The 24,387-nt window shown below is 39.0% G+C and overlaps 1 protein-coding gene across 2 annotated transcripts; it reads left to right on the forward strand.

The window, feature by feature from the left end:
* Positions 1 to 1,229: 1,229 nt before the first annotated feature.
* DENND6A (DENN domain containing 6A) lies at positions 1,230 to 22,906 on the forward strand. 2 transcript variants are annotated; one of them, XM_059480275.1, is made up of 20 exons: positions 1,230 to 1,441; positions 4,090 to 4,128; positions 4,233 to 4,275; positions 6,928 to 7,040; positions 8,026 to 8,106; positions 8,458 to 8,563; positions 9,625 to 9,704; positions 11,196 to 11,258; positions 11,860 to 11,915; positions 12,257 to 12,379; positions 12,556 to 12,651; positions 14,646 to 14,740; positions 16,490 to 16,555; positions 16,647 to 16,711; positions 17,353 to 17,442; positions 18,153 to 18,206; positions 18,289 to 18,398; positions 18,957 to 19,059; positions 20,506 to 20,580; positions 21,058 to 22,906. In XM_059480275.1, exons 1-20 carry the CDS (start codon positions 1,262 to 1,264, stop codon positions 21,187 to 21,189), a joined length of 1,770 nt encoding a protein of 589 aa, XP_059336258.1. In that variant the 5' UTR covers positions 1,230 to 1,261; the 3' UTR covers positions 21,190 to 22,906. The 2 variants fall into 2 exon arrangements, with proteins under 2 accessions (XP_059336258.1, XP_059336257.1); XM_059480274.1 differs by lacking the exon at positions 17,353 to 17,442 and having other exon boundaries at positions 1,247 to 1,441.
* The last annotated feature ends 1,481 nt before the right edge of the window (positions 22,907 to 24,387 follow it).

The following is a 24,387-nucleotide window of genomic DNA, read 5'->3' on the forward strand; positions in this document are numbered from 1 at the left end:
CAGCTGGAGACAGCAAGAGCCTTCCCACAGAGCCTGCCCGAGGCTGCACACTCAGAACCCCATTCCTATCTCCGCCTGGATCTAACTTTCACTTTGCTGCTCATGCTTTAGATAACTGAAGGCCGCTGTATCTCAAGTTATTACCATGATAATTTTGTGTGTTATAATTTTGTCTGAGTTATATGTTTGTTCATCTTTTGTCTAGAAAATAATCCAGTGATCAAAGCATACTGTTAATTTCTAGCTGTTTGCTTTTGATAAACAAATGTTAATGGGCCTTAAGGAAACAGTGCATTTAAGGCATCCTACATTTTCTTTTAAGTAAGTATAGATGTATTATCTTGCTTTTAATATTTGCAACTCCCGTTCTGGAGGAAAAATGGCATGTAATGATTCAGGTAGCAGCTCATCTACACCTACTGCTGTTGAAGCTGTTCTAGTAACAGTCAACCAAAATCTAGTGTGAATAATTAAATTAAAAGAGGTATGGAGTTTTGGGGGAGGTGAATGCATGATATTTTATTTTTCTTTTTTTCTTTTTTGTTAAATAAAGTAGCTATTTAGCACTTTTAACTCTACAAAATGTTTCATAATGAAATATAAATAGCTGTTGCACTGTGCTAAAAGACTATTTGAAAGCTCTTACATTATTAAAGAGCTTGGGCTTTGGCTAAGGCAATAAAAGAGGGTTTAAGAGATTTGGATGCTTTTTTTATTATCATCCCAGTGATCCTGTGAGGGTGAAGCTGTGCAGCCATCAGCCAGAGGGGTATTTCCATGTCCCTCCCGTGCCGCGCTCAGCGGTGCAAAGCTCACGCTGGAGACACGGCTGTTCATTACTCGGCGGCCCCAGCAGGTGCTGTCACTGACATGTCAAAGAGCAAAGAGCGCTGACTGATCCGTTGCCTGCAGAGCTGCCCTCGCGAGCACTCCCCTGAGCCCCGGTAGGGCGGGCTCTCCGGGCCCGGTGCGGTGTCCGCAGCCCCGAGAGAGGAGCTGCTTTCCCCGCTTTCCCCGCCCGAGCAGCTCGGCCCGCCCGGTGCCCGCCTGGAGGGGCCGGGCCGGGCGCACCGCAGCCCTTCCCGGGCGGGCCGCGCGGGGGCGCTCCCTCCCCACCGCCCCAGCACCCCCCGCTCCCCGCAGGAATGGTTCGGCCTCCCTCGGTGCCCGCTTGGCCCCTCCCACTCTGAGCGGCTCCGGGGGGAGCGGGCGGGGCGACGCGAGTCACCTGACTCCGCGCGGCGGGGCCGGGGTCGGGACCATGTCGCGGCGGGAGCGGGGCCCGGAGTCGGGGCCGGGCGGTGCCGAGGTGGCTGCGGAGGATGCGGAGGCGGAGAGTCCCGACCAATGCCTGTCGCTGCTGCCTTGGGACCGCTTCTCAGCCTGGCTGCACTGCGTCTGCGTGGTGGGCTTCGACCTGGAGCTGGGCCAGGCCGTGGAGGTACGTGCGGCGGCGGGCGGGGGGCACCGCTCGCCCTGCGGGCTGCGGCGGGGCCCCGCCGGAATCGGGCGCTTCCTCTGGCCCCGGTGTTGCACAGAGGCAGGGGAAGCTCGGCCGTGCCTAAGGAAGCGTGGTTGTGCGGAGCCCCGGAGCGGCGAGCGGGGCAGCGCCCCGGTGAACCGGCTCGGCTGTCCCGGGTGAGGCTGGTGCAGCTCTGCTCATGGCGCTGCTTGTGCTGGCCGTGGGCGCTTTTAAATGGTTTGCATTGCGTCCCGGGATTTATATGAAGTACACCGTCGGCGTTCTTTGCCTACCAATGGTGCTGATTTCTATGGCGTCTAGGTGTTAAAAAATGTGCTAATAAGGAGAATGTAAGTGATCTTCATAATTAACAGGTCGCCAGGTCGTTGAGGTCTGCGAAAAGGTTCTCTATGGGCTCGAAGCGTTTTCCTTCAGCACAAGCTGGATGCCGGCCCCTGGCAGTGTCACAGCTGCGGCTCCCGGCTGTGCCCTCTGTGCAACAGGCGGGGAACCTGTGGCACAGTCTGGGGAGGGCAGGGGCAGGGACAGCTATGGCACCGCTTTGGGAAGGCAGGGACAGCCGTGGCACCGCTTCGGCAGGGATAGGGACAGCCGTGGCACCGCTTCGGCAGGGATAGGGACAGCCGTGGCACTGCTTGGGGAGGGCAGGGACAGCTGTGGCACCGCTTTGGGAGGGCACGGGGAACTCACAGTGCTGGGAAATGGAAAGAAGAATTACTGTTCGGATCAGTTTCACATCCTGTTTTGCCTTTTTCACCATGTGACTGCACAGCAAACTCTTGGTCTGCAGGGAAAATGTCTTTTTCTTTCTCTTTTCCTTGCTTTAAAGGGGTGCCAGTGTAAATGCCTGGCAGACTGGCCTAAAATTTAACCAGGCTGTTGCAGTATGTGAAATACATAACTGTTGGCCACAAAGAAATGCAGATAAAACCAGGATATTGTGTTAATTATCTGAGTTCTCTTCCTTTGATGTTATGAGGCGGTGTTAACAACAAAGACAAAGGTTTCTGTATAACCTGTGACTTGGGCAGCTGTTGTGCTCAGTGGCTGAGGGAAGCACAGTCTCTGTCCTGGCTGAGACTTCTCAGTTGACAGTCACGTTAATTTAACTGGATAAAATGAGTCTTAAAATGTCTACAGAACTAAGGCCTGTTTTGTTGGGGTTTTTCCCCCTCCCAGCATGTAGCTGCATGCAGAATAATTAGCTTCAGTTTATGTAGGAATTCTGGGAAGAAACACCTGCTAGTGAGGAGAAGGAGTATGAATTCAAGTCTGTATGCCAGCCTTCTGACTAAATGTGGGTAATTCAGCATCATTCAGCTTCTGAAAGTTACATTTAGTGTATAGCTGCTTAGCATATAGCAAAGGAAAGTATTAAGGGTTGGAAAAGAGGCAGTGATAGGTTTACTGCATGCAGAATGCAGGTGTTCCACTGGTGTCTGCTTTCAGCTTCACTTGTGCTAATCGTGTCTTATACAGCTGGACATATTTGATGGAAGACTGAGGGGAAAACATGCCCTGGAGATTTTATGGCTGGAGGACAGAAAGGTGCTTAGTCAGAGATCAACCAGTGGGTATATCTGTTATTTTCTATAGAGTAGGATAGTGTTGTGTTTCCTGGAAATAAATGTACTTACATTGAGCAGAACAAGATTAAATGAGATAATGGGATGTTAGCTGTATGGTGAGATGAGGACTGCATGAAGCTGCTGTTCCTGCCTTGAACTTCTGCTCTTCAACTAGGTTCCATCTTTGGAAGCTCTGAAACCTTCTGTGAAACATAATACTGGAATTTATGTCAAATTTCCTCTGCTCATAAGCTAGCCAAGCATTTCAGGAGTTTTGGAGTGGGTTGTGGGTTGCTTTGAGGACTTTTTTGGGTGAAATCTAGGTGTCTGAGGTTTGTCCTCTTTCCTGGATATTCTATTCCCACCTGCTTGCATAATCCCTCGTTTTGTACATCCTTTCTTTTCTGAAGTAATTGTGCTTCCGCATCTTGGTTGTGTTGCATCATTTTTTATTTCTGTGTTGTGCAAGCTTACTACATGATCTGTTTGTTTTTCTGTTAGTACAAAAAGCCATGATTTTGAGTTTATTCCTTGAGCTTCCATAGTTGCTATTAGGGACTAGTGTTCATCCTCCAAGAGCTGGTAATAATATAGATCATGTTTTGTGTTTGAATTTTGGTTACTCCTGCCTGACTTTTGATTGCAACAGATTTCAGACAATGTGTGTTTGCTTTAAATGTAATCCTCTACTGCATTTTGCATGTACAAGTTAAATCTAAAAGATGTAATCTTGCTCTCCTTTGAGACCTTTTGCACCATAAATCTCAGCTACTCAGAATGTGCGCTCTGAATGTGTCTTTTTAAATTAATGTGTGTGGTCTCTAACTGGCATCCAAAATACCTTGTAAAGATGGGTGATCAAGAAAGCTTAAAAGCATATGAAGATAAGAACTGAGACATAATATTAATAGCTTACAATTGAAAATGTCCTACAGCTGGGAAGGTGTTTGAGTGTTGTACTGTTAAAATATTTGATGGAAATTTATTGCTTATATCCAGCTTATTTTCAAATAAAATAATACTGTTTTTTTCCTCTAGGTGATATATCCTCCACATTCCAAACTCACAGATAAAGAGGTAAGTCATAGTTGCTATATATCGTTTTGTTTTAGCTTAGGAAATATAAATATATTATATCTCAGAAAATATAACAGCTGTCTTTTCTTTTCCCTACCCTTTAGAAAACCAATATTTGCTATTTGTCTTTTCCAGATTCTAATTCGGGTAAGTGCTTTCTTCTCTCTGTAGTCTGTTGTTGGACTAAACTGTGTTAAAAAAGAATTTGACAGGATGTGTTCTGGGCTTTAGATCAAGTACGTATTTATATATCTTAATTAACATTGCAATACAGAAACGTTGGAGCTAAGGTTAAATATAAAACTGCAACTGTCTGCATTGCAGTAAGGTCTGAGGATTCTTCTCTGGTTTATGTAAGTGTGTAAGACCTCCCAGATGACATTTGTGCAGACATTTCAGAATACTTGGCAGGTAAAGAATGAGCATCTTAATCTTCCTCTTTAAACAAAATAATAGTATTGTCACTGTAGAGAGGAGAGTAGGCATGGAATTTGAAGGATTTAGTAAAGCAAATGGAAGTATATGGGACCCCCTTCTCATAAAGGACTAAATGTGTATTTTCTAAGTTCATAACATTGAAATTTACTTTTAAATTCAAAAGCATTTAGAAAGAACAGTTGTGAAAGGAAAACCTCAGCTATCTTGTGCATTGTTGCTGTGCCTGTAGCTGTGTGTGGTCCTGGTTGTTAAATTATTCTCCAATCTAAACTTCTGCTCTTCTGCTGCCAAGGAGAAATTGGGGCATGTGGCTTATGGGTTGGACCACCTGCAAAAAGAAATTACAGAAGTTCAGGCACTTCCTTTCACATTTATTTCTATCAGAAGTCAAAGCTTGCAGGACCAGCGTTGTGCCTGTAACTGCAGTGACTCTGTGCTTTTGGATGCTCTGCAGTATGACAGCTTGGATAGGGAGTGATGCAGATGTGTGCTTTTAATGTGTGTGAGCTCTCTCTTATGTAATTTTACAAAGTATTTTGGCTAGTTTTTCCCCTTTGTTTAAATATCACTGAAATTAAGGTATTTTCTCTGTTCTTGCTATTCTATATGCAAATAGAAGCACAGCTTCTTTCTGTTACTGAAATAGGAGTTAACTGTATGTTCTAATTACTCTCATTGTTAATGGTGATAAGTATCTTTAGTCTTTAAAAGGTATCTTGAAGGTACAAAATCATGTGTTAAGAGCAAAGGTTGCTTTCTTAAAAATTTTTCATGTATTTTTTCAAATAACAGTGTAGTATTCTACTTCAGGCAGAATAGGTATGTGTGAGGAGGTTTTATTTTCAGCAGTGAAAATTTCCACATTTTTGCTTTTTATGATGTCCCTATTAAGAACTACTGGTTCTTGATCATTCTTGGTAGGCTGAAGTTTCAAATGATGTAGAGGAAATAACCTGTGTAAAACCTGCCTTCCACAGGGCTGGTAGTGTATCCTGTCTGTTAGGATTTATTTTTTCATCATAAGCCTTAGCATAAAAAGAAGAGCTTTATATAATAGAGCAGTGAAGGAAGTTACTAGCTTGCAGTTAAATTTGAGGTCAGCCCATCCCAGGTTTTCATGGCTCAAAAGGTTAATTCAACTTTTTTCTCTTAATATTACAAAGAGGGATTATGCCAGTACTTGTGGCTGGGAATTTAGAGGAGAAAATTGATTTAATGAGCTACTAGATCACAACAACTGTGGTTTTAAGCTGAGTTTTGCAGTACAGTTATTTTTAAAACAATGCTTTACCTTCTCTGCATGGATAATTGAAAAAAGAATAGACATTTACCAATTTTCTCTGCAAGAGCTTGTTAAATAAGAAGACATATTCTGAATGATATTTGAACATAGTAATGATTAAGGGTAATTTAGAACTTCTGTGTGTAGGTTTTTATAATAGTTCTTGAGGGCTTTTTTCCTTTGGATGAAGGGAAGGAGCTTTGAAAAGTTAAAGCAAATATTTAGTGCTGTGGTATTGGCATGTGCTGTGGTTTTTCTTATCATTGCATCCTTGCTGAGCACTTGTTACCTGTTGGAATTCAAGGTCCCGTCTCACTGTGTTTTGCTTCTTTTGCTTTTATCTTGGTGCACGGGGGGATTGAGTGCAGCTCCAGGGGGGTCTGAGGCTCAGCCCTGGGTGCTCTGTGCATGTCACTGTCACTCAGGGGTTGGGCTGTCTGTGCTTGCTGCAGCAGAATGGAAGTGACTGAAAGAGAAGATGAAATGGACCTTGAAAGTCTGGTGAAACAGTTCTGCTGAGAATTTGTTACATTTTTCTCTAAGAAATTCATTTTGATAGAAGTGAAGGAAAACTTTGCTCCTTGGGGATATTACTGGGAAGTCCTACTCAATTTCACTCAGTTTTCAGCAATTAGCTTTGCAGCACTCAAAATGATGAGTCCTAGACCTGCCTGTGGAGTTACAGATCAGCATAATGCACTCCTCCAGTGTGACATCTGTATGAACTGTATGGTGTCAGAAAAAGAGGTAAAGTGCAGCCATGTAGCAGAGCAATGACATGGCTAAGATGATCAGAACTGTACAGGCATGCCAATGAAATGGGGAATGGCAGTAGGAGAAGAGCCATTTGACCTGTTTGAGAACATGATTGTTGTTTTCCTTGTTGCAGACAGTATATTTACTGTTGGCAAAGATGCCAAATTTACCACTTATAAAATTATAAATATATTAATGTTCACAAGGGCAATGCAAGATAAATGAACCAAAACTCTGATACCTCTTTGGCTGTAAGCAAGTGCTCATGTTAAACAAGGCTCAAGCTGTGAATACTGTCTGTCATTTATCTCTTCCCCATGTAGGTTGTCTTGGGGACACACAATTTTGTTTTAGATTCCGACGGTCTCCTGGAAGGAAAGTCTCATTCTGTTGTTTTCTGGACCAATTGGATAGAGATCTACCAGTTTACTTAAAGGTTGGATATGAGAAAAAAATGAAGTAAAATTTATTTTGGGTAATGTTAATTTGTGGGTCTTCACCTTTAAATATAACTTTTGAAAAGAAAGATCTCTGAAGTGGATGTCCTGAAAGTCAAAACTCATGTTTTTTGTAGCTAATAATAAGAAGAATAATAAAAAGAATAAGTTTCATTAACTATTCTTTGTTTTATTAGTGTGGATTTTGGATTACAAGGAATTAAATTGAAGCCCAAATCTGTTTCATTATTGACTAGGAACCCGTAGACAATATTGTAAGAACCGTCACTGTTGTGGAAATATGAAGTTCTTTATAACTTAATTTAAACAATTCCAAGCAAGTTGGGCTGTCTCAGTTTCCACCCTTCAATTTTGAAGCTGGAGCAGTTACCTAAAAGAGATAGTGGCCAAAAGTTGTTCTCATCATGTCCATAGGGAATATTGAGGCCTCTGGGAGCCTGGTTCTCAAACTCAATTTAGTTCTGTGTATGTGGCAAATACCTGAATTCCTCTTTGTAGAAAGCATAAAGCTGATGTCTTGTCTTTGAAGTTTGGCAGCCTACTTCCTTAATATTCCAAGAATCTTTTGTAAAACTAATACACTGAAAGACTAGGTTTTATCTCTTCAAGTCAGGGCTTTAAGGTTTTTAACTGCTAAAATCTTTTTAGTGCTACTTTGCAGAATAATAAAAGTTGCGGTGTTCTTCAAGAAATTATTTCTGGTTTTGGTTTCAGAGTGTGTCAGGAGAATGTAGATATAAAAATAGTAAAGCCAGAAAGCACAGCTGTTTCCCCATGATGATGTTTTCTCTTTGAAGTTCTTACTAAAGAAGATAATGTTAATAAACACAGTAATCCTTCTAGTTTATTGTATCTAATCAACTTGGGAGCTCACAGGGGAATAGGCTTTTAAACTATGTTGAATGCTTCAAAAAGCAGGGCAGTAGCAGGTGATTGTATTGAATTCTTTCTTGTCTTTTCCAGAAAGACTCAGCATATTACTATGGCTATGTGTATTTCAGACAAGTTCGAGACAAATCATTAAAAAGAGGCTATTTCCAAAAGGTAATTTCAGTTCTTTTAGGAAAATATTAATTTAGAAATTTTTTTTTCAGTGACTGCAGAGGAACAGGAAAACTGTCTTGCTTTCTAACTAAATTAGTTGTTAATTTATAGTAAATTGTTGGAATTTTACATCAGGTATGCTGTCAGAAGAGATAGTTTTGTGTCTATGTTTAAAAACAAAAAAGTTGGGTAGTTTTGGCAGTTGTTTGTCTGCAGTTTGCCTGTAGTCAGATGTGTGGTTGGCTTGCATGTGTGAGAGAAGTCCCACTTGGACTTGTCTGAGGGTAACAGGTGCAGTAGAACTGAGGGCAAGTGTTGACTGAAAATCTCTTTTGTTACTCTTTATTCCAGTCACTGGTCCTCATCAGCAAGCTGCCTTATGTCCATCTCTTTCGTACCATGCTTAAGCAAATTGCACCAGAATATTTTGAAAAAAGTGAAGCTTTCCTGGAAGCAGGTAGTGGTCCTATAATGTTGGACTCTTACACTCTCACATCCTTCTTCTGGAGAAAAAAACAACACTGTGATGTTCTAGTTTGTGGTTTTGTCTTCTTGCAGGGTAGAGGGTTGAAATTTTAGCATACTGGCTTCACTTCTAGATCATTGAACAGAGCTAATTGAATTCTGGATCTTCCCTGGGAGAGTTGGAGATCCCTCCTGAAACCCCTCTAGGGTTGTGTGTGTTTCAGGACCAGCTGTTGAGCACAAGGAGCTGATGGCAATCCTTACTTTGTGCTCTTCATCACCCAAATCCTTTTGGGCAGTCTGACAACTTTTGCTGAGCAGCTGTACAAATGTCATCTTGCTTGAGGTTTGGTTTTTGTGTGTGTGATTTGTTTGTTTTTTGACCAAATGGAAAAAGTGACAGAGCAGTGCTGGTAACAGGTGCCTCAGCGTCACTGCAGAGCTGAAAGAGCTGGAGAAAGACAAATAGAAAAGTTATTTGCTCTTTGCCTGGAAGAGCTCTGTTTTATGTACTGTGCCTGCCCCATACAGCTTTCATCGTTTTGTGTTTTCACTGAGAAACAATTTGTGTAAACCATGAAAGAATTGCATTTTTCTGCTCTGCAGAAACTATGAGAATTATGTTTTATATTCATAATGGTTTACAAGAAAATGCTGGAAAACTTTGTAGCCAGCTACAAATCAGCTTTTTCCTTAACTGTTTAACTGTTTATTGGTTCTGCAGTAGCCAATATACATAAATGGAGGTGTTCTTTTCAAATTCTTTTAGTATGTACTTTCATGGTTTCCCAGGTAATGTTTCTTCAACTAATTTTAAGTCTTGTTATTGCAAAAATTGGAAGGCCAGAGAACACTGTTTTCTTGGAATGAAAACCTTTATCATTCTAATGGAATAATACATACATAATGTCCAAAAGGTAAAACTTTAGTGTGATTGAGAGACAAGTAGAACTGCTGTGGATTATTAGCACTAATTTCAAGTTGCAGTGTGCACACAGGTGACTCTGTGATCATGGTTTATAGCTTGCAGAAACTTTGGTATTTTTCTTTCAGTTTGTAGTGACATTGATCGTTGGCCAGCACCAGTTCCAGGGAAAGTTCTGCAGTTGCCTCTTATGGGTCTCATAATGAAGGTGAGGACTTCTGCACTTGTTCCTCTCTGAGGGTGTTTTCCCCACCTTTCACTGTGCAGTTCCTCACTCCCTTGTGCCTTGTTTTTATTGTCCTGATCTTCCAAACAGGAGTAGATGTTCACAGCACTCAGAGTGAAGGTCTGGGAGATCTTGATTAAGTGCTTTAATTGAGGGGAGGAGGGGAGGATCTTTTATAGTGCTTAGGTTAATATTTAATTTTAGTAGCTACTAAAAAGTGATGTTTCAATACAATTACTAGTTGCAGTGTCCGTATTATCCCTCCTAGAATTTGCTTTCTAGGAGACTTCAGTGCTAATTATGTTTGTCAAATCAAACATAAAGTAGCCCTTGAAAATACTGAGAGTTAAATTCCAGTCAAGCAAATGAAATATTTGCTTGACTAAAAATCATTCTCATTCCTGAAAGTTGATGAGAAAATCATTCTCATTCCTGAAAGTTGAGTAAAAATCTTTTTTGTCCTGCACACCAGAAATAATTGCTTGTGCTGTTTGTATTTTTTAATGGCAGTGAAATATGTCTGAAGAAAGCCATTAAAGAGGTTGTATCTAGGGTGTAGTGAAGAACTGTTGAGTTTAAACAGTGGTTAAGAACTGGGCCTCTGGGAGTTGTATTAATTTCATAATCCGTATGAAGTGCAACTAAATGGATTTGATGAAGTCGGAGGTTGCAGCCAGAAGTACCTTCCCAGCAGAAACTCTCAAGTTTTTGGAAAGAGAGGGAGAAAAAGAAGTTTCTGAAATTATACTACATCAGAAATTTAAAAGAATGGTTCTGGATGCTGGGTGGTGAGGAGTCTCAGATGTGTCTTTTTTGGGCATTGCCTGCATTTATCTCATCAATAATTCTTACCCATGAGAACTGAAATTGCATTCCTAAACTGAGTAAAGCCATAATTACTGTCCAGTGATATTGTCCCTGCTTTTTATACTGCTTGGGCAGTTTTAAGTGTTGTGTGTAAATGACATCCATTTCCACTATGATTCAGTTTGTAACACTCAAGACTTACAGATGCAAACTGTGAATCCAGAGAAGCCTCACATGTTCAGACTATTTGGATTCTGGCAAGTCTCACTTGCCAGAACATCTTGATGTTTTAGGAGAGAATTTTTTCCTGAAAGTAATTCTGTACCATCTTAAACCCCCAAGACCTGGTTTCAGGTCATTCTTTCCAAAATTTAGAGGTATTTTTATTGAAATTACAGCTATAATTTTGACTCACTTTACCAATAGTCTCTTTTTAAACTGGAGTATTGTTTTCATATTCTATTAGTCATTTTGCAATTGGAAATTCTGTAGGTGGAAGTTCTGTAGAGGAAATAAGTGTCATGCTGTAATATATATCCTCTATACTTTGAGAGGATATATGTAATATATATCCTCTCAAAGTATTACAGATTTTCTGTAAGTCAGCATTTGAAGTGTTTGCTGATTCAATACAAGGGAAAATAAATCTTTCTTTTTCTTTCCAAGTTGCGGATTCCAACATATCGTGACAAGCCTGGAACAACACCGATAGTGCAGAATATGCACCAGGTAGTGATTAGATACTGATAACTGTATACAGCCCCAGACAAAGCCAGAGATCTGCTTCATTCTTAAACTTGTTAGTTAGAAAAGATGGGTAGCAAATCGTCATATACTATGATAATAATGAAATCCACAATCTTTAAAACTTTGAATGGAGTAGTCCAGATTTGGATTCTTCATTGAAAGTATATTCTAACCCAGTAACCCTGAGCAGGGAGAGATGTCCAGGTCCTGGAAGAAGATAGCTGGCTGACAATTACTAACTTGAACATCCTTTTAATGTTTGGATAGTTTGGGTTTTTTTGAGGATGAATCCAGAATTAAAAGTCTTTAGCCATAGAAGATTTTATAAAACAAATCCGTCTGTGTCTTCATGTACAGTTGTTTGAAACAGCTTCAGTATTTTGATTTGGGGGGGGGTGTCTTGGGAAATGTCTTGCTCATAGAACACAAAGGTACTTGTGGAGATAATGTACTATATACTGCAGCAGTACATGAATAATTAGACTATATCCTGTCTACTGTCTGTAAGCATTTAAGGGAAACCATTTCATTTAATACCTAGGTGTTCTGATGACTAAAAACCAAGCATTGCGATGTCTTTTAGGCAGATGCTCAGATCTCCATGGCTTTACCGACTGTTCATGAAGTAGATCTTTTCAGGTAGGAGCTTGGACTGATTAATTCCTAGCTGTGAGCTCCCACATGTTTTTGATTTATGGCAGTTCCTTAACACATCTCATGGCTTGTAAGCTAACATTTATCAGTGTTGGTTTTAATTTTTTTTTCTGTCAAGTTTGCTAAAACACAGTACTGACAATATACAGGCTGAAATGGCAATGAATAAACAAGTTCACTAAATGTTCCATTTTACAAGAGTATTTTATGTTTTTCAAATTACTATTAAAATACTACCACAGACTTCTTCTTTATGCCTTTGTTAACCAGAAAAAATATTTATTTTGTGTTGTCAAATGTATTAAAATACCTCAATCTGTTTTTAGGTGTTTCTGTCCAGTGTTCTTCCACATTCAGATGCTTTGGGAGCTGGTGCTGCTGGGAGAACCACTTGTTGTGATGGCACCATCACCAGCAGAATCTTCAGAAACTGTGTTGGCCCTTGTTAGGTAAATGTAGTAGAGCTTTCTAACTATGGCTGAGGGAATTGGTGTAAGATTGCAGCTGAGTGGACCTTCATTGATCTGAGTGTGATAAAACATTACAAATTTTAGATTTGCTTCTGTGTTTCATGAAAGTTTGCACTGAGTACACAAATCAAGCTCATCCTTCTTGTACCTTGCAGCTGTATTTCACCACTGAAGTACTGCAGTGATTTCAGGCCATACTTCACCATCCACGACAGTGAATTCAAAGAATACACAACTCGCACACAAGCCCCGTAAGTAAATCCAACCCTCTGGAGAAGATGTTGCTCAAAGCCACTCATAACCATAAATTTGTATTAAAATACTGTTTAACTATTCTGGATTTCTATAATTAGAGAATTAGGTTTAGACTTTTCTTTTTTTGGTGAGATTATCATGCAGAGTACAGCTGATTTAAGTTTTTATTCCAGTTAGATAAGACAAAAGTTACAAAACAATGCCATCATTAAACCAGGCTTGAGTTACATAGGATAATTCTCTACAGAATAAGTCAAACTGCAAGTATGAACCCAAGAAAAGTTCTTGCTTTTCCATAAGGGTTTGTCTGTGCAACAGCAGCTCCAGAGTAGCTCCTTGGGAAATTCTGCTGTGTTTTAATTTTTAATTAACTGCTACACAAAGTGACTTGTAGAATTCAACACCCATACAGCTATTTTGTAAAGCTAAGTCCTAGTCAAGACAATTTAAAAATCAAATATCTCTTCACTAAATTTATTAGATTATTAATGTAAATAAGTCAGAAATTATTTTTTTATGAGTGTGAATGTCCAAAACTAGTGATGTTTGAAACTACTTTAAGTTTTTTTTTTTCTCCCTTTATTTTTTTAAAATCCTGCTGTTATTTTGAGCACATACACCTCCAGTATTTCTTAATGTATGTTATTTAAATGCAACTTGATTTTGGAATGGAATGCATTTGTTAGATTCAGTGATCTTTTGATAGATAAATTTCTTCTAATGTCAGAACAGGCAGAGGTTGTTGATGTGGATTTTTTGTTTTTGTTGGGTTTTTTTTTACCGTAGTGTTCTTCTCAATTGGTGTATTGCCAGAGATGGAGCAGTGGAGAAACACATAAACACAGGCAATATGTTTTAGATTGTGTTCCATGGGAATGGTTATGCAGTATGTAATTTAGTTTCTAAAAATAATTCCAGGAAGAATTTTGTTAAACTGTAGTAACCTATGTTTCAAAATTCCATCCACTCTTCTGTAGCAAAATAAAAAGGTTGGTCACTGCAGAGATTAGTATTTGAAATAGAGCTGAAATTACCCTGACTTTCTTATGGAAAACAAAAAGTTGGATAGATTGGAGATAGTTTTAAAAACCTATGGCTCTTAGTGAGGTGAAGAATCCAAATGATGTCTATTCCATGTATTATCTTAATAATAGAGTGGAGCAGAGAAACTTCTGGGTAGTGTACAGAAAGTGTTAAACTTTGGGATTTCTAAGACCAGTCTAACAAAATGATGATAAACTATTTTTAAGATGGCAGTTTCAGTGAGACTTACTGCTGTATTCCTTAGCTGATGTTTGACTGAAAAATGGATGGCAACCACTCTGTTGAAAAACATGTTCGTACCTCATCCTATTAGTGCCATAAATCCCAAATTTTGCAGGCCTGTGCTGCAGCACTGTGCTCTTACTGCCCATTGTTCCCTGTGTGCCCAAGCACAGAGCAGGCAGAGAAACCTGGCACAGAGTGAGCTGGGGCACAGTGCTCTTCAAGTGCTTGTGCTGCTTCACTTGATAACTGCTGCTTAAAGCAAGTGGGATATTAAGTGTCTCATTTTCTTAATGACATGCACATTCAAGTACTGAGAGTTTGTTATTATCAAACCTCGAAAAGTAGCAATTTGTCTTTCAAATATGGGTCAGATTCCTGCTCATAAAAAAACAAACAAAAAACCAACACATCACAAAACCCCAATTACAGACAATGTGCTGTTCTCACCATTGCAAGTGGGCAGAATTTAGCCAAGTTTAAGCAGATGATGTCATTTTTATTCTATTCAACAATTGTTGTTGTTTGTACTTTAAGATAACTGTCTTCTTTTCTAAAACATTGAAACTTTGATAAACATTTGTCCTCTTATGTGCAATTTAAAATGTAACTCTTAAATACCAAAGGAAAATAATTTCAAGTTAACAACTTAAGTTGACCTTTTCTGTTTGTTAAGGCTGAAGCTCTTGCTGTCATATTTTAATAATTGTCATTACTTTTCTAGGCCATCTGTCATTCTAGGGGTGACAAATCCCTTTTTTGCTAAAACACTCCAGCACTGGCCTCACATTATCCGAATTGGAGATATCAAACTTCCAGGTAAAATAGAAATATTTTCTACAATTCTGTGCAAAGGGATCTGTGTGATTATTTATTTACCAACATATATAATTTTGTTCCATTTATTTTATTTAATAGAAACTAAATTTTCATGGATGTAAATCTGTCATGTGAAATTAGAATTTTGACTTCTCTGTGTCTTTTCAAATCTAGTATCTTAAATGCAAAAGATAGTAATACTCATTAGTAATAATGTTCTACCTTTCAGAGAATCCTGAATTTGTATCTCTCCCAATAAGGTATTAAAATGAGACATAATGTATTACTGATGTTAATTTTAGTGTGAATAGAATATAATAAATCAGTCACAGCCAGCACAGAATATGACACCCATGTGAAAGCTATTTTTGAATGTTACAGTAATCTTAAAAGTTGTTGACAATATTTTTATAATATATTTCTAATCTGGCAATATTCCAGTAATTATTAATTGTTCAGTCTGGATGATTTCCTTACACAATTGCCTAGAATTTTTATGTAATGTTTGGATAAAATGTCAGTTGCCACCACTGGAATTATTGTGGGAAATTCCTGAATGTAGCTGTTTGCTGCTGCAGGTTCACTACACTGTTCTGACACTGGGAATGCATAAATATGCAATTAAGATAAAACACCATAAAATTAATTTTTGTATAAGAAGCTAATTTTAACTTCTGAGTACACTGAATTAATTAAGGATTGCTTAATTCTGTGTTCAATTAAGGATTGCTTAATTAATACTGTGTTCAATATAATTAAGCAAGGTTTTGCTTAACTTCAAAATACCATGTCTGTCTATGGTCAGAATACCTGTGGGGGCTTAGGGTAGTGTGGGGAAGAGTTACTTTGCTGCTGTGTAGCTCATGTTTGGAAAGTAGAATCTTAATTAACTCTGGAAATCCATTTAAACAGGTGGCCTTCAAATCTGATATACAGTTTCAAGTATGAAATTCTAGTTTTGATGTAGCTATGGGAAATGCTTAGTCAGGAAGTTCTAGAGAGGCATCTGTCTGACCTGTCTTTAAAAATTTATATTTTATTTCTTTAGGGACAAAGAAGAGTTCTGATTATGTTTTGTTGGTTTTTTTCCTTCATTTTTCCCCAACTCTGCAGTTCCAAGAGCGACTTAACTGTTACTGTTTCTAAACTCGAGCATCCAGATAGATTTAGGAGGAAGGTTCTGATGAGGCTGCAAGACTGTGAACAGGGTTTAGGGTCTTCTGGTTGGAGCAGGATAAACTGGAAAAACAAAAGCCTTTAGTATGGCCTATGACAAAGGAGACTTAAATTCATTTTCTTACAACACTTAATCTGTGGCTTCTATTTGATTTTCTTCTATACAAATTTTAATTATGCCAAAGTACCAAAGATTGTTCCCAAAAGCATTTACACTAAGGGGAACAAGGGAAAATGGACTAAAAATATGAAATGAAGAAAATAATTATTCTCTGCTATATATCTGTATGTTGATTGGCTGTTTGAATTCAGAAGGTCATCCTTTGGCTGGTTTTGTTTGTGGGGCTTTTTTGGTTCACTTTTTGCTTGTTTGGGTTTTTGTTGGGATTTCAGGTGTTTTGTTTTTTTTTCTTTTCAACAAGGAACACTTATATGAAATAAAAAGTCTATTTGCTGTTATTCATGTGTTTGCTGGGTGTTTCTGGATATATACTTGGATTCTTGTCAATGTTTCTAATGTTTCTTACAATATTAGATAGCCTTCAAGTAAGGTGGCTTTATGTGTTTTGGCAGGTGAAGTTCCAAAGCAGGTGAAAGTGAAAAAACTGAAGAACCTAAAAACTTTGGACTCCAAACCTGGTAATAACTTCAGGCTTAAATTGCCAGTGTTTTAATTTTAAAATGTGTACCTCATTTCTCCTGTGGCTATATGCTGCTTTCTTTCCTTTAGGTGTTTATACCTCTTACAAGCCATACTTGAACAAAGATGAAGAAATCGTTAAGCAGTTGCAAAAGGTAATGGTGTAGATCAGTTCTTGATGGCAGCTGGTTTGTGTGTTTTGTGTGTTGTTGTACAGGGGTTTCATGTCAGGCTGCACTTAGTGTAACTGAAATGAAACTGGATTCTGGTTCCTTTGCCCCAGTTCATAACAAAATAGGTATATATACCCCCTCATTGTAGAAAGGCTGCTGCCTTATTAGCAGCTCCTATAACTATTTGAATGGTGGACCTCAATAAGTTAGCTTAATAATTTAGAGAATTTAAGGTATTTTATCTGTTCATCTGTTGAGGTTTTCCATATTCTGCCACCCCCACTCTGGTCTCTTTGGTCTAAAATTCTAACACATGAGGTGTGTAAGAATCAGAGCTTCCAGATTTTAACGGATTTGCAAACACTTCTTTATAGAAACATTTCTTTCCTTGAAATTCTTTACATGAAAATAAAAAATCAATAATTGCAAAGACAGGTGTCTGTACAAAGAACTTGATGCTATTGCTTTCCTTCCCTGGTTCAGGGTAGGAGATGCTGTGTGTGGGCATATGGCAAATGAATACAGATGATAATAAATATTCATAAAAAGTAAACCCACCACAACTACCTACATCCTTTGGAGTAACAGACTGACTGTGATGTGTTGTTTTGGGTTTTTTTAAGGGAGTACAACAGAAGCGTCCTACAGAAGCCCAGAGTGTGATACTGCGGCGCTATTTCTTGGAACTGACGGAAAGTTTCATTATTCCTTTAGTGAGTTCTTAGAGTAATGGGGTTTTTACAGAAGCACTAAGGAGTAGTTTTTCTGGAGTTACCCTAAGTATAGTAGCTCTCCAGTGTAGCCCTGGAATCAGGCCTGGGCCCAGCTGGTGAGGCACAGCTGCCTCCTGCTGTCACACCTGACACTTGGCAGTGGCCCCACTCCCTGTGCCTTGGACACCTTGGGGCTCTCTCTGGCCATGCCTGTGCCAAGCCTTGCTGCAGCAGAGATGGCCACAGCTCAGACAGTCCTCTGTGGGTTAATTCTAATTCTAATGTTTGGCTGAGGGACTCAGACAATCTCTTCCAAACACTTGATACAAAGCGTGGTTACTGTTTGGAATCACCCATGATAGGTGATTCCAAATCCACCTTCTGTGGACTGTTTCCAAAGAAAAGAGAGATTGTTTACCAATGGCTTAAGTTCAGGATATAGATATTCTATCTGTGTATCTGCTTCCTATCCTTCTTTGTCTCGTGTCCTTCTTGAACTTGACAGGCTCAAAGTTCTGGAGTTGGGAAAATACAGTCTATATAAGATAAACTCCTTCTTGTTTTCTCATGTGGTAAATACGCACAACCCCACCCTGTACTAACACTGGGAAGAGAAAATGCTGTGGTCACAAGCAATAAGTAAACACACATGTGGCCTGTGTGTCTTTAATACTGGTTATGCAAACAACCTTTCCTTTTCCTTTCCCCAGGAACGTTACGTGGCAAGCTTAATGCCTTTGCAGAAATGCATATCACCCTGGAAGGTGAGGAAGTGTAATTTGAATGAGCTGGAAATTGGTAATTAGAGAAATTAAGGTCTGCTAATTTTTTTTTTTCTGTCCATAGAGTCCACCACAGCTGAGGCAGTTTAGCCAAGATGACTTCATGAAGACATTGGAAAAAGCAGGACCACAGCTCACCTCAGGTTTAAAGGGAGATTGGATAGGACTTTACAGGTAATTTCTTTCATCAGCATAAAAAATTATATAAATTAAAACAGATCAATAATATTAATGCTCTTTTTCCTGAGGAAACTTACAATCAGGATTGATTTGAGTAAGACTCTTTTAGAATATATGCTTTAATAGAAATTGATAGGGTTAAGCATACTTTACTTGCTTAAATCTCTTCTTTTGCTAACATTACAGGTTTCTGTATATCAGTGTTATTTGTGGTTTTATTTCTGATTCTAGCTTGATTCCTACTTCCAATCAAACACAAACACAAAAATGAGGCTATTTCAAACTGGGCCTTGATCTCTGTTTTCCTCAAATTCCCTAATCTTTATTGTGTTTCAGACACATGTTCTTTACATTCTTTTCTCAATCCTTGTCTTAATTACTAGAATTAATGTTAATCTCTACTTTAGAATATTATATCTTTTTGAAAGTGTATAGAGAAAGGGTTCTAATATCTTACTCAATCTCAAATATAATTACATCTGATGATGTAGGAAACACTGTTACCACATTGTACTTAAATATAAAATGTATTTTTCTTTGGTGTTTTACCAGGCATTTTTTGAAATCCCCAAACTTTGATGGTTGGTTTAGGAGCCGGCAGAGGGAAATGACCCAGAAGTTAGAAGCCCTTCATTTAGAAGCACTCTGTAATGAGGTTAGAAAAATGTGTGCTTACAATTATATTTATCATCTTGTAATACAAATGCACTCTCCCACAAGTCAGCTTTACTCCTGTTTTCATAGGTTGAACATGACTTTGTTGACAGTTTTGTGAATCCTGATCTAGCAAAACATGATTTAGTTAAACAAGTACAAGCTAGAACTGACACAGCAAGAGAACAATATGAAATACAGTTCACTTGTCATAACAACTGTCATCCTTTGTAAAAACTACTTTTAGGTTTGTTGTGTATTTTAAAATAAAGCGCGCACACTCACCCTCAAAAAAAAACCTTTTTCCTCTTACTTGACAATATTACTCTGTTCAGCTTCCATTCTTGACAACGTATTTTCAGTTACAATACAGTTTGTAGCTTTAAAGGTAAAAATTCAGCTAGTTTGACATTCTAATTGACAGCTAATTAGATCTATTTAGTAAATAAGCCTACAACTGATGCACAGTAATGGAAACCTTAGACGTGAAGTCTGTTTACATATAACAAAATTCACATAACTAATATAACACATAACTATTCTGATGTTGTAAGAGCCATTCCTTAATTAAGAAGCTGAAGTGGGTATCAATATAATTTGAATTGGAACAACTGATAGAGAAAGGAATCGCCAGAGGAGATGTTGTACAGCCAGAGAGGGAATAAGAACAAAAACAAAGTAAGGCAACATTACAGCTTTAAAACAAACAAAGAAAATTGCTCTGTTTCTCAAAAGCCATTTATTTTTATCCCTTGCCTTGTCAATTCCCAAACAATAAAAATGTAGCAAATCCAAACAGATTATTCAAATAGAGCAGACCAAATAATTTGCAGGTCAGTTATACAACTTAGACTCTATCCAACTGTATTTGACATCAACTTGATAAAAAATTAGGAAATGTGTTATAAATTTATTACTGATTCTGCTCCTTTCTTGTTTTTTCTTTTGACCCACAAAATAAATGTTCTTTTGTACATGAACAAATGTGTTTCATAGGAGAGTTCTAAAGGGGTAGGGGAGCAGAACTTCCAGAAGAAAATCCACTAGATTGTATCTTACTAGTTATGAACTCCTTTAGTGCCCTAGAAACAGTAACCTCTGTCCTGAACTACTGTAATACTTTATTGTGCTGGCAGTTCTGATTTGGTAATCATTCACTGCCATTTGGCATTGTAGATGCTCTTTCTCAAACTGAGCCTGTTTGGCAGGATTTTTTCCCCCTTTAATTTATTTGTATTGTGTTTGTGTGCAAGTTGCTGTTATGTGAAGTACAAATAAAGCATATTTTGTAGTTCACAGTAAAGACAGTGCATGAATAAAATGAGGTTAGCAAATGGCATAGGAATAAGGAAAATACCTATTCTGAACATTAGGTGTAGATTAAGACCTCTTTTGAAAATTACATATGCAACCATGAATAATTCAGTGACTGTTTTTTTTATTTTAGAACTTGGTTTTCTGGAGTCAGAAGCATACTGAGGTAGAAACGGTGGATCTTGTCTTAAAGTTAAAAAATAAACTGGTAAGTAACTGAATTGAGCATTACTTAGCTACATAAAAGCTTGATATAGCTGGTTTTGCAAGTACATAAATGAAAATATTCATCATTATCTAGGTAGTTTAAAGGTTCAGTCATTCATTCAGGCTTGAAAAACAGAGACAGTCAATTTCAGCCATGCCTGAAAAGTTATTTGGCTTCCCAGTATCATCTGGCTATGCTGGAAGCATTGTATTGCTGGGGTTTTTTTAATTACTTGTAATTCTGTGACTGATCTGAATCCCCAGGGAAGAAGAAAACCAATTTTTGTTGTTATTTCTGAAAGTCCAAATCAGTGTTCTCACTGTTGTGTGGTTGCTTGGGAAACCTGCTGTTGTCCAAATTCCTCCTCAGTCAGCAAATGAGGAATTCATTTTCCAGATTTTGTAATACATGACTTTGATATTTCTTAAGGTAACCTTGCATTTTTAGTACAAATCTTGTTTTCTGGTACCTTTGCAGTTGCAGGCTGACAGAGAACATCTTCCTGTGAACACTGACACACTGAAAAAGCTGCAGACACACATCAATGATATTATACTGGCACTGCCAGATGACTTACAGGACATCTTGCTCAAAACTGGCACAACATGATTTCTGCTGGGCTTTTTTGGTGCCAAAAACCAGAAGGCAAGTGGTCTCACAGAAGACAGTGGCTTACCAAGTTTGGAACACAGCTCTAAACCAGTACGTTAACACTACAAATGGACTGTACTAACAGTATAGCCCACTATATCATTCTCACTGTTTTTCCACTCAGTACCAATGCAACTGAAGGGATTTTTATGTCTAATACTATTTTAAATAAGTGCTCTTAAGAATAATCTGTGGGCATATAAGCTGGGCCACAGTATAGGACAACAGTGCAGTGCTGGCATTGCAGAATGTTTCCCAATTGGTGCTGCTATACCCAGTCCTTCTCAGGGGTAGGCAATATTGAACCTGTACTGTCCTGTTGATGTAGTATCTGATTACTTTTATTTGTTTTTTACTTTTAGTTTTTAGCTAGTGCTAAGTCCAACTGACATATCGGTGATTTGGCCAGAATGCCTTAAAATTGAGGTGTTTTACTGGTAAATCACAGCTTTTAAAACTGTTTCAGGAGCAACTGAAATGATCAGATCCATTTTTAACTTCGTGTTTCTCCTTCTTACCATCTTTCCAAAATGATATTGATTTAGCATCTTTAAAGAAGAGAAGGCAGCTGACAAAATTTTCCTGAAAGAAAATCTCTTCCACTCAGTGTCAGTTATCAGGGTGCTCTTACATGCCTTAAAGTAATTACATAGTAATTTGTGCTTTTAAACTGCTGACATCCAGGATTTCAACTGGATCACTCATGTAAATGTAAGCATGCAGTATTCATCAGAGGAAATGAACAATGTGGTGTTCTAATAGGGATTTTAAAATGGGTAATTTTGGTAGAGTTAGCTGATACACAGTCTGTTTCAGTTGGAGATCATACCAGTCAGCTCCTGTTAAAATTTTTAACTTCATTATTTTTGACTTACCCAGTCAGGTGTGTGAGGAGGTGATGAGGCTGGAGGGAGAAAATATTGGCTTCAGCTGAAAAAAGCCTCTGGACAGGTCAGACTGGCAAAAAAAGATTGTAGCATGAAATTATTCTCAGTATGTGCATACAGCAGGCATGCATAAAGACTACCTTCCTCTTGCATATTCAGCAACAAGAATGGGATGTTTTATCTTCTTGAACAAGTTTCAGTGGTGTATAAGAACTCAGCTGCTCCACATGCAGTGTTGTACTTTGACCAGTTTCAAGTAGAGCAAACATAATGCTATAGTACACACACAGCATATACTTTTATATGTCAAGTGGATCACAGTTATTAAAAAAAAATTACTCTGCTTTTAAGTGCTTGGATAGAATTTTTTACATCTTATGACATAATCCTGCTATAAGAACATGCTTTTGTATAACAAATATTTCATACCATCTTTATAAAAATTTCTTATTTAGATATAAAGTGTCACAACAGTATTTTTATGAAAATAATGTATTTTAATACTGTTATGTTTTGTATACAATTACTCACGACCAAAAGTTTAATGTATCTCTTATGTTACATAAACTATACCACTTCAGCATTAATTGCTAATTTGCAGAATTTTTTTTTTTGCACGCCCTGTGAAAAGAATTTCTAATCCAGAAATTAAGTGGCCATTCATACCCTAAATTATCTTAACTATTTAATCTGTAGCACTATGTTGTTTCTTGGAACCACGTAAACTGGTAACAACTATGATAACTAGCACATGACTGCAAATACATATTTTTTTAAACAAAAATAAAGAGTTTGATTTTTATTTTTTTTCTTGGAAGTTATGTGACTTAGATGATGGGTGTGTTTGGTTTGCTTGGTTTTTCCCCCTCGCCTGTGTAAGCAAAGCTGTTCAGCTTGCAGAGACTGCTGCTTGATGAAGCTGTACCCCTGAGCTGCCCAGAAACGTGATGGAGTGGTGTTGTGGTTCGATTATGCATCATGGTTGGAATGAGAGAGCTGCAGGATCCTCAGCAAAGCAAAGGGCAGGGCCTGGATTAAAGCAGGTGTTTGTTAGATTGTACTCAAAGAATGAAATAGTGAAAGGTATCTAGGATTAACCAGATACGCTAAGTTTGGGCCAGCTTGGAGATCCAGAAAATAACTATCCTCAAGCACAGGGAGGCTTCATTTTCCTAGCCCAAAAAAGAAGTGTAAATGCTGACTGCTCTGAACAGATGGGTGAGTATTGGAAACGTAGAACTGGACTCCTTCCATTACAGCTTCCTGATAGTTTTCATGGTAGGTCAGGATCATATTAACATCTTGGGCACAAACTAGATTTAAAGCATGCTGGATTCCTTTTATAAAAATACAGCTTTCCATCTTAATTTACACCAGGTTTTGGGATCAGAAGAAAATAATTTAGAATTAGAATAAGGTTTTCAACATGATACCTAAGAGCAGTTGTGGATGCCCCATCCCTGGAAGTGTGGGCTGCACAGGGCTCTGAGTACCTCATCTAGTGGAAGGTCCTTGTCCGTGACAGGGGCGTGGATTAAGATGATCCAACCCTTCCAACCAAACCATTTTATGATTCTATGAAAACAACAGCTCAATTATCTGGCTTAGTAGCCAGATGTTAGGATCTGGTTCAGGACTATCGTAATAAAGATCATTAAGGATGTTTTTCTTTAGTAAAGGCTAAGTAAATCCCTTCTGTTCATAGAGCGTTGCCCCTGGCTTGGCTCGGTTTTACTCTGCTCTTACGTGCCCGTGTCTGGTGCCCGTGAACCGAGAGAGCTTCGGTGCCACCCCCGTGCTGCAGCTCGGGGCCTGTGGGGCGGGTCCTGCTGGGCCCGGGCTCCCTAATAATTGCTGTAGTGGTGGCGCTATATGTGTATATACGTACAATTAATAATAGCCGTTTGTTTCACTTAGGGTTTCTAGAGTTTTTGAGGGGGGTGGGGGGGGTTGGTTTTGGTTTTTTCTTCATTAAATGACCTTGTCGCTATTGGGGTGCTTTTGGAGCGTCTCCGAGGATCGGTTTCACCAGTCTGTCCCTGTCCCTGTGTGCTGGGAGCGAACCCTCCTGCCGTCCCCGCCCGGCGGCGGCGAGCGCAGCGTTACCGGGGCTGCCACCTGTCCCCCGGCCAGGGCGGGGCGGCCGCAACCGGCGTGCTCCGCGCGACCCGGAAGCTGCGCGGGGCTGGCGGGCGCGCCCGCCTACATCCCCCGTGGTGCCCCGCGGCGATGGCAAATGAGCGCGAGGCGCGGAGCTGCGCGGGGCATG

This window comes from Ammospiza nelsoni, chromosome 11 (assembly GCF_027579445.1).
Source record: "Ammospiza nelsoni isolate bAmmNel1 chromosome 11, bAmmNel1.pri, whole genome shotgun sequence".
NCBI classification, from domain to species: Eukaryota; Metazoa; Chordata; class Aves; order Passeriformes; family Passerellidae; genus Ammospiza; species Ammospiza nelsoni.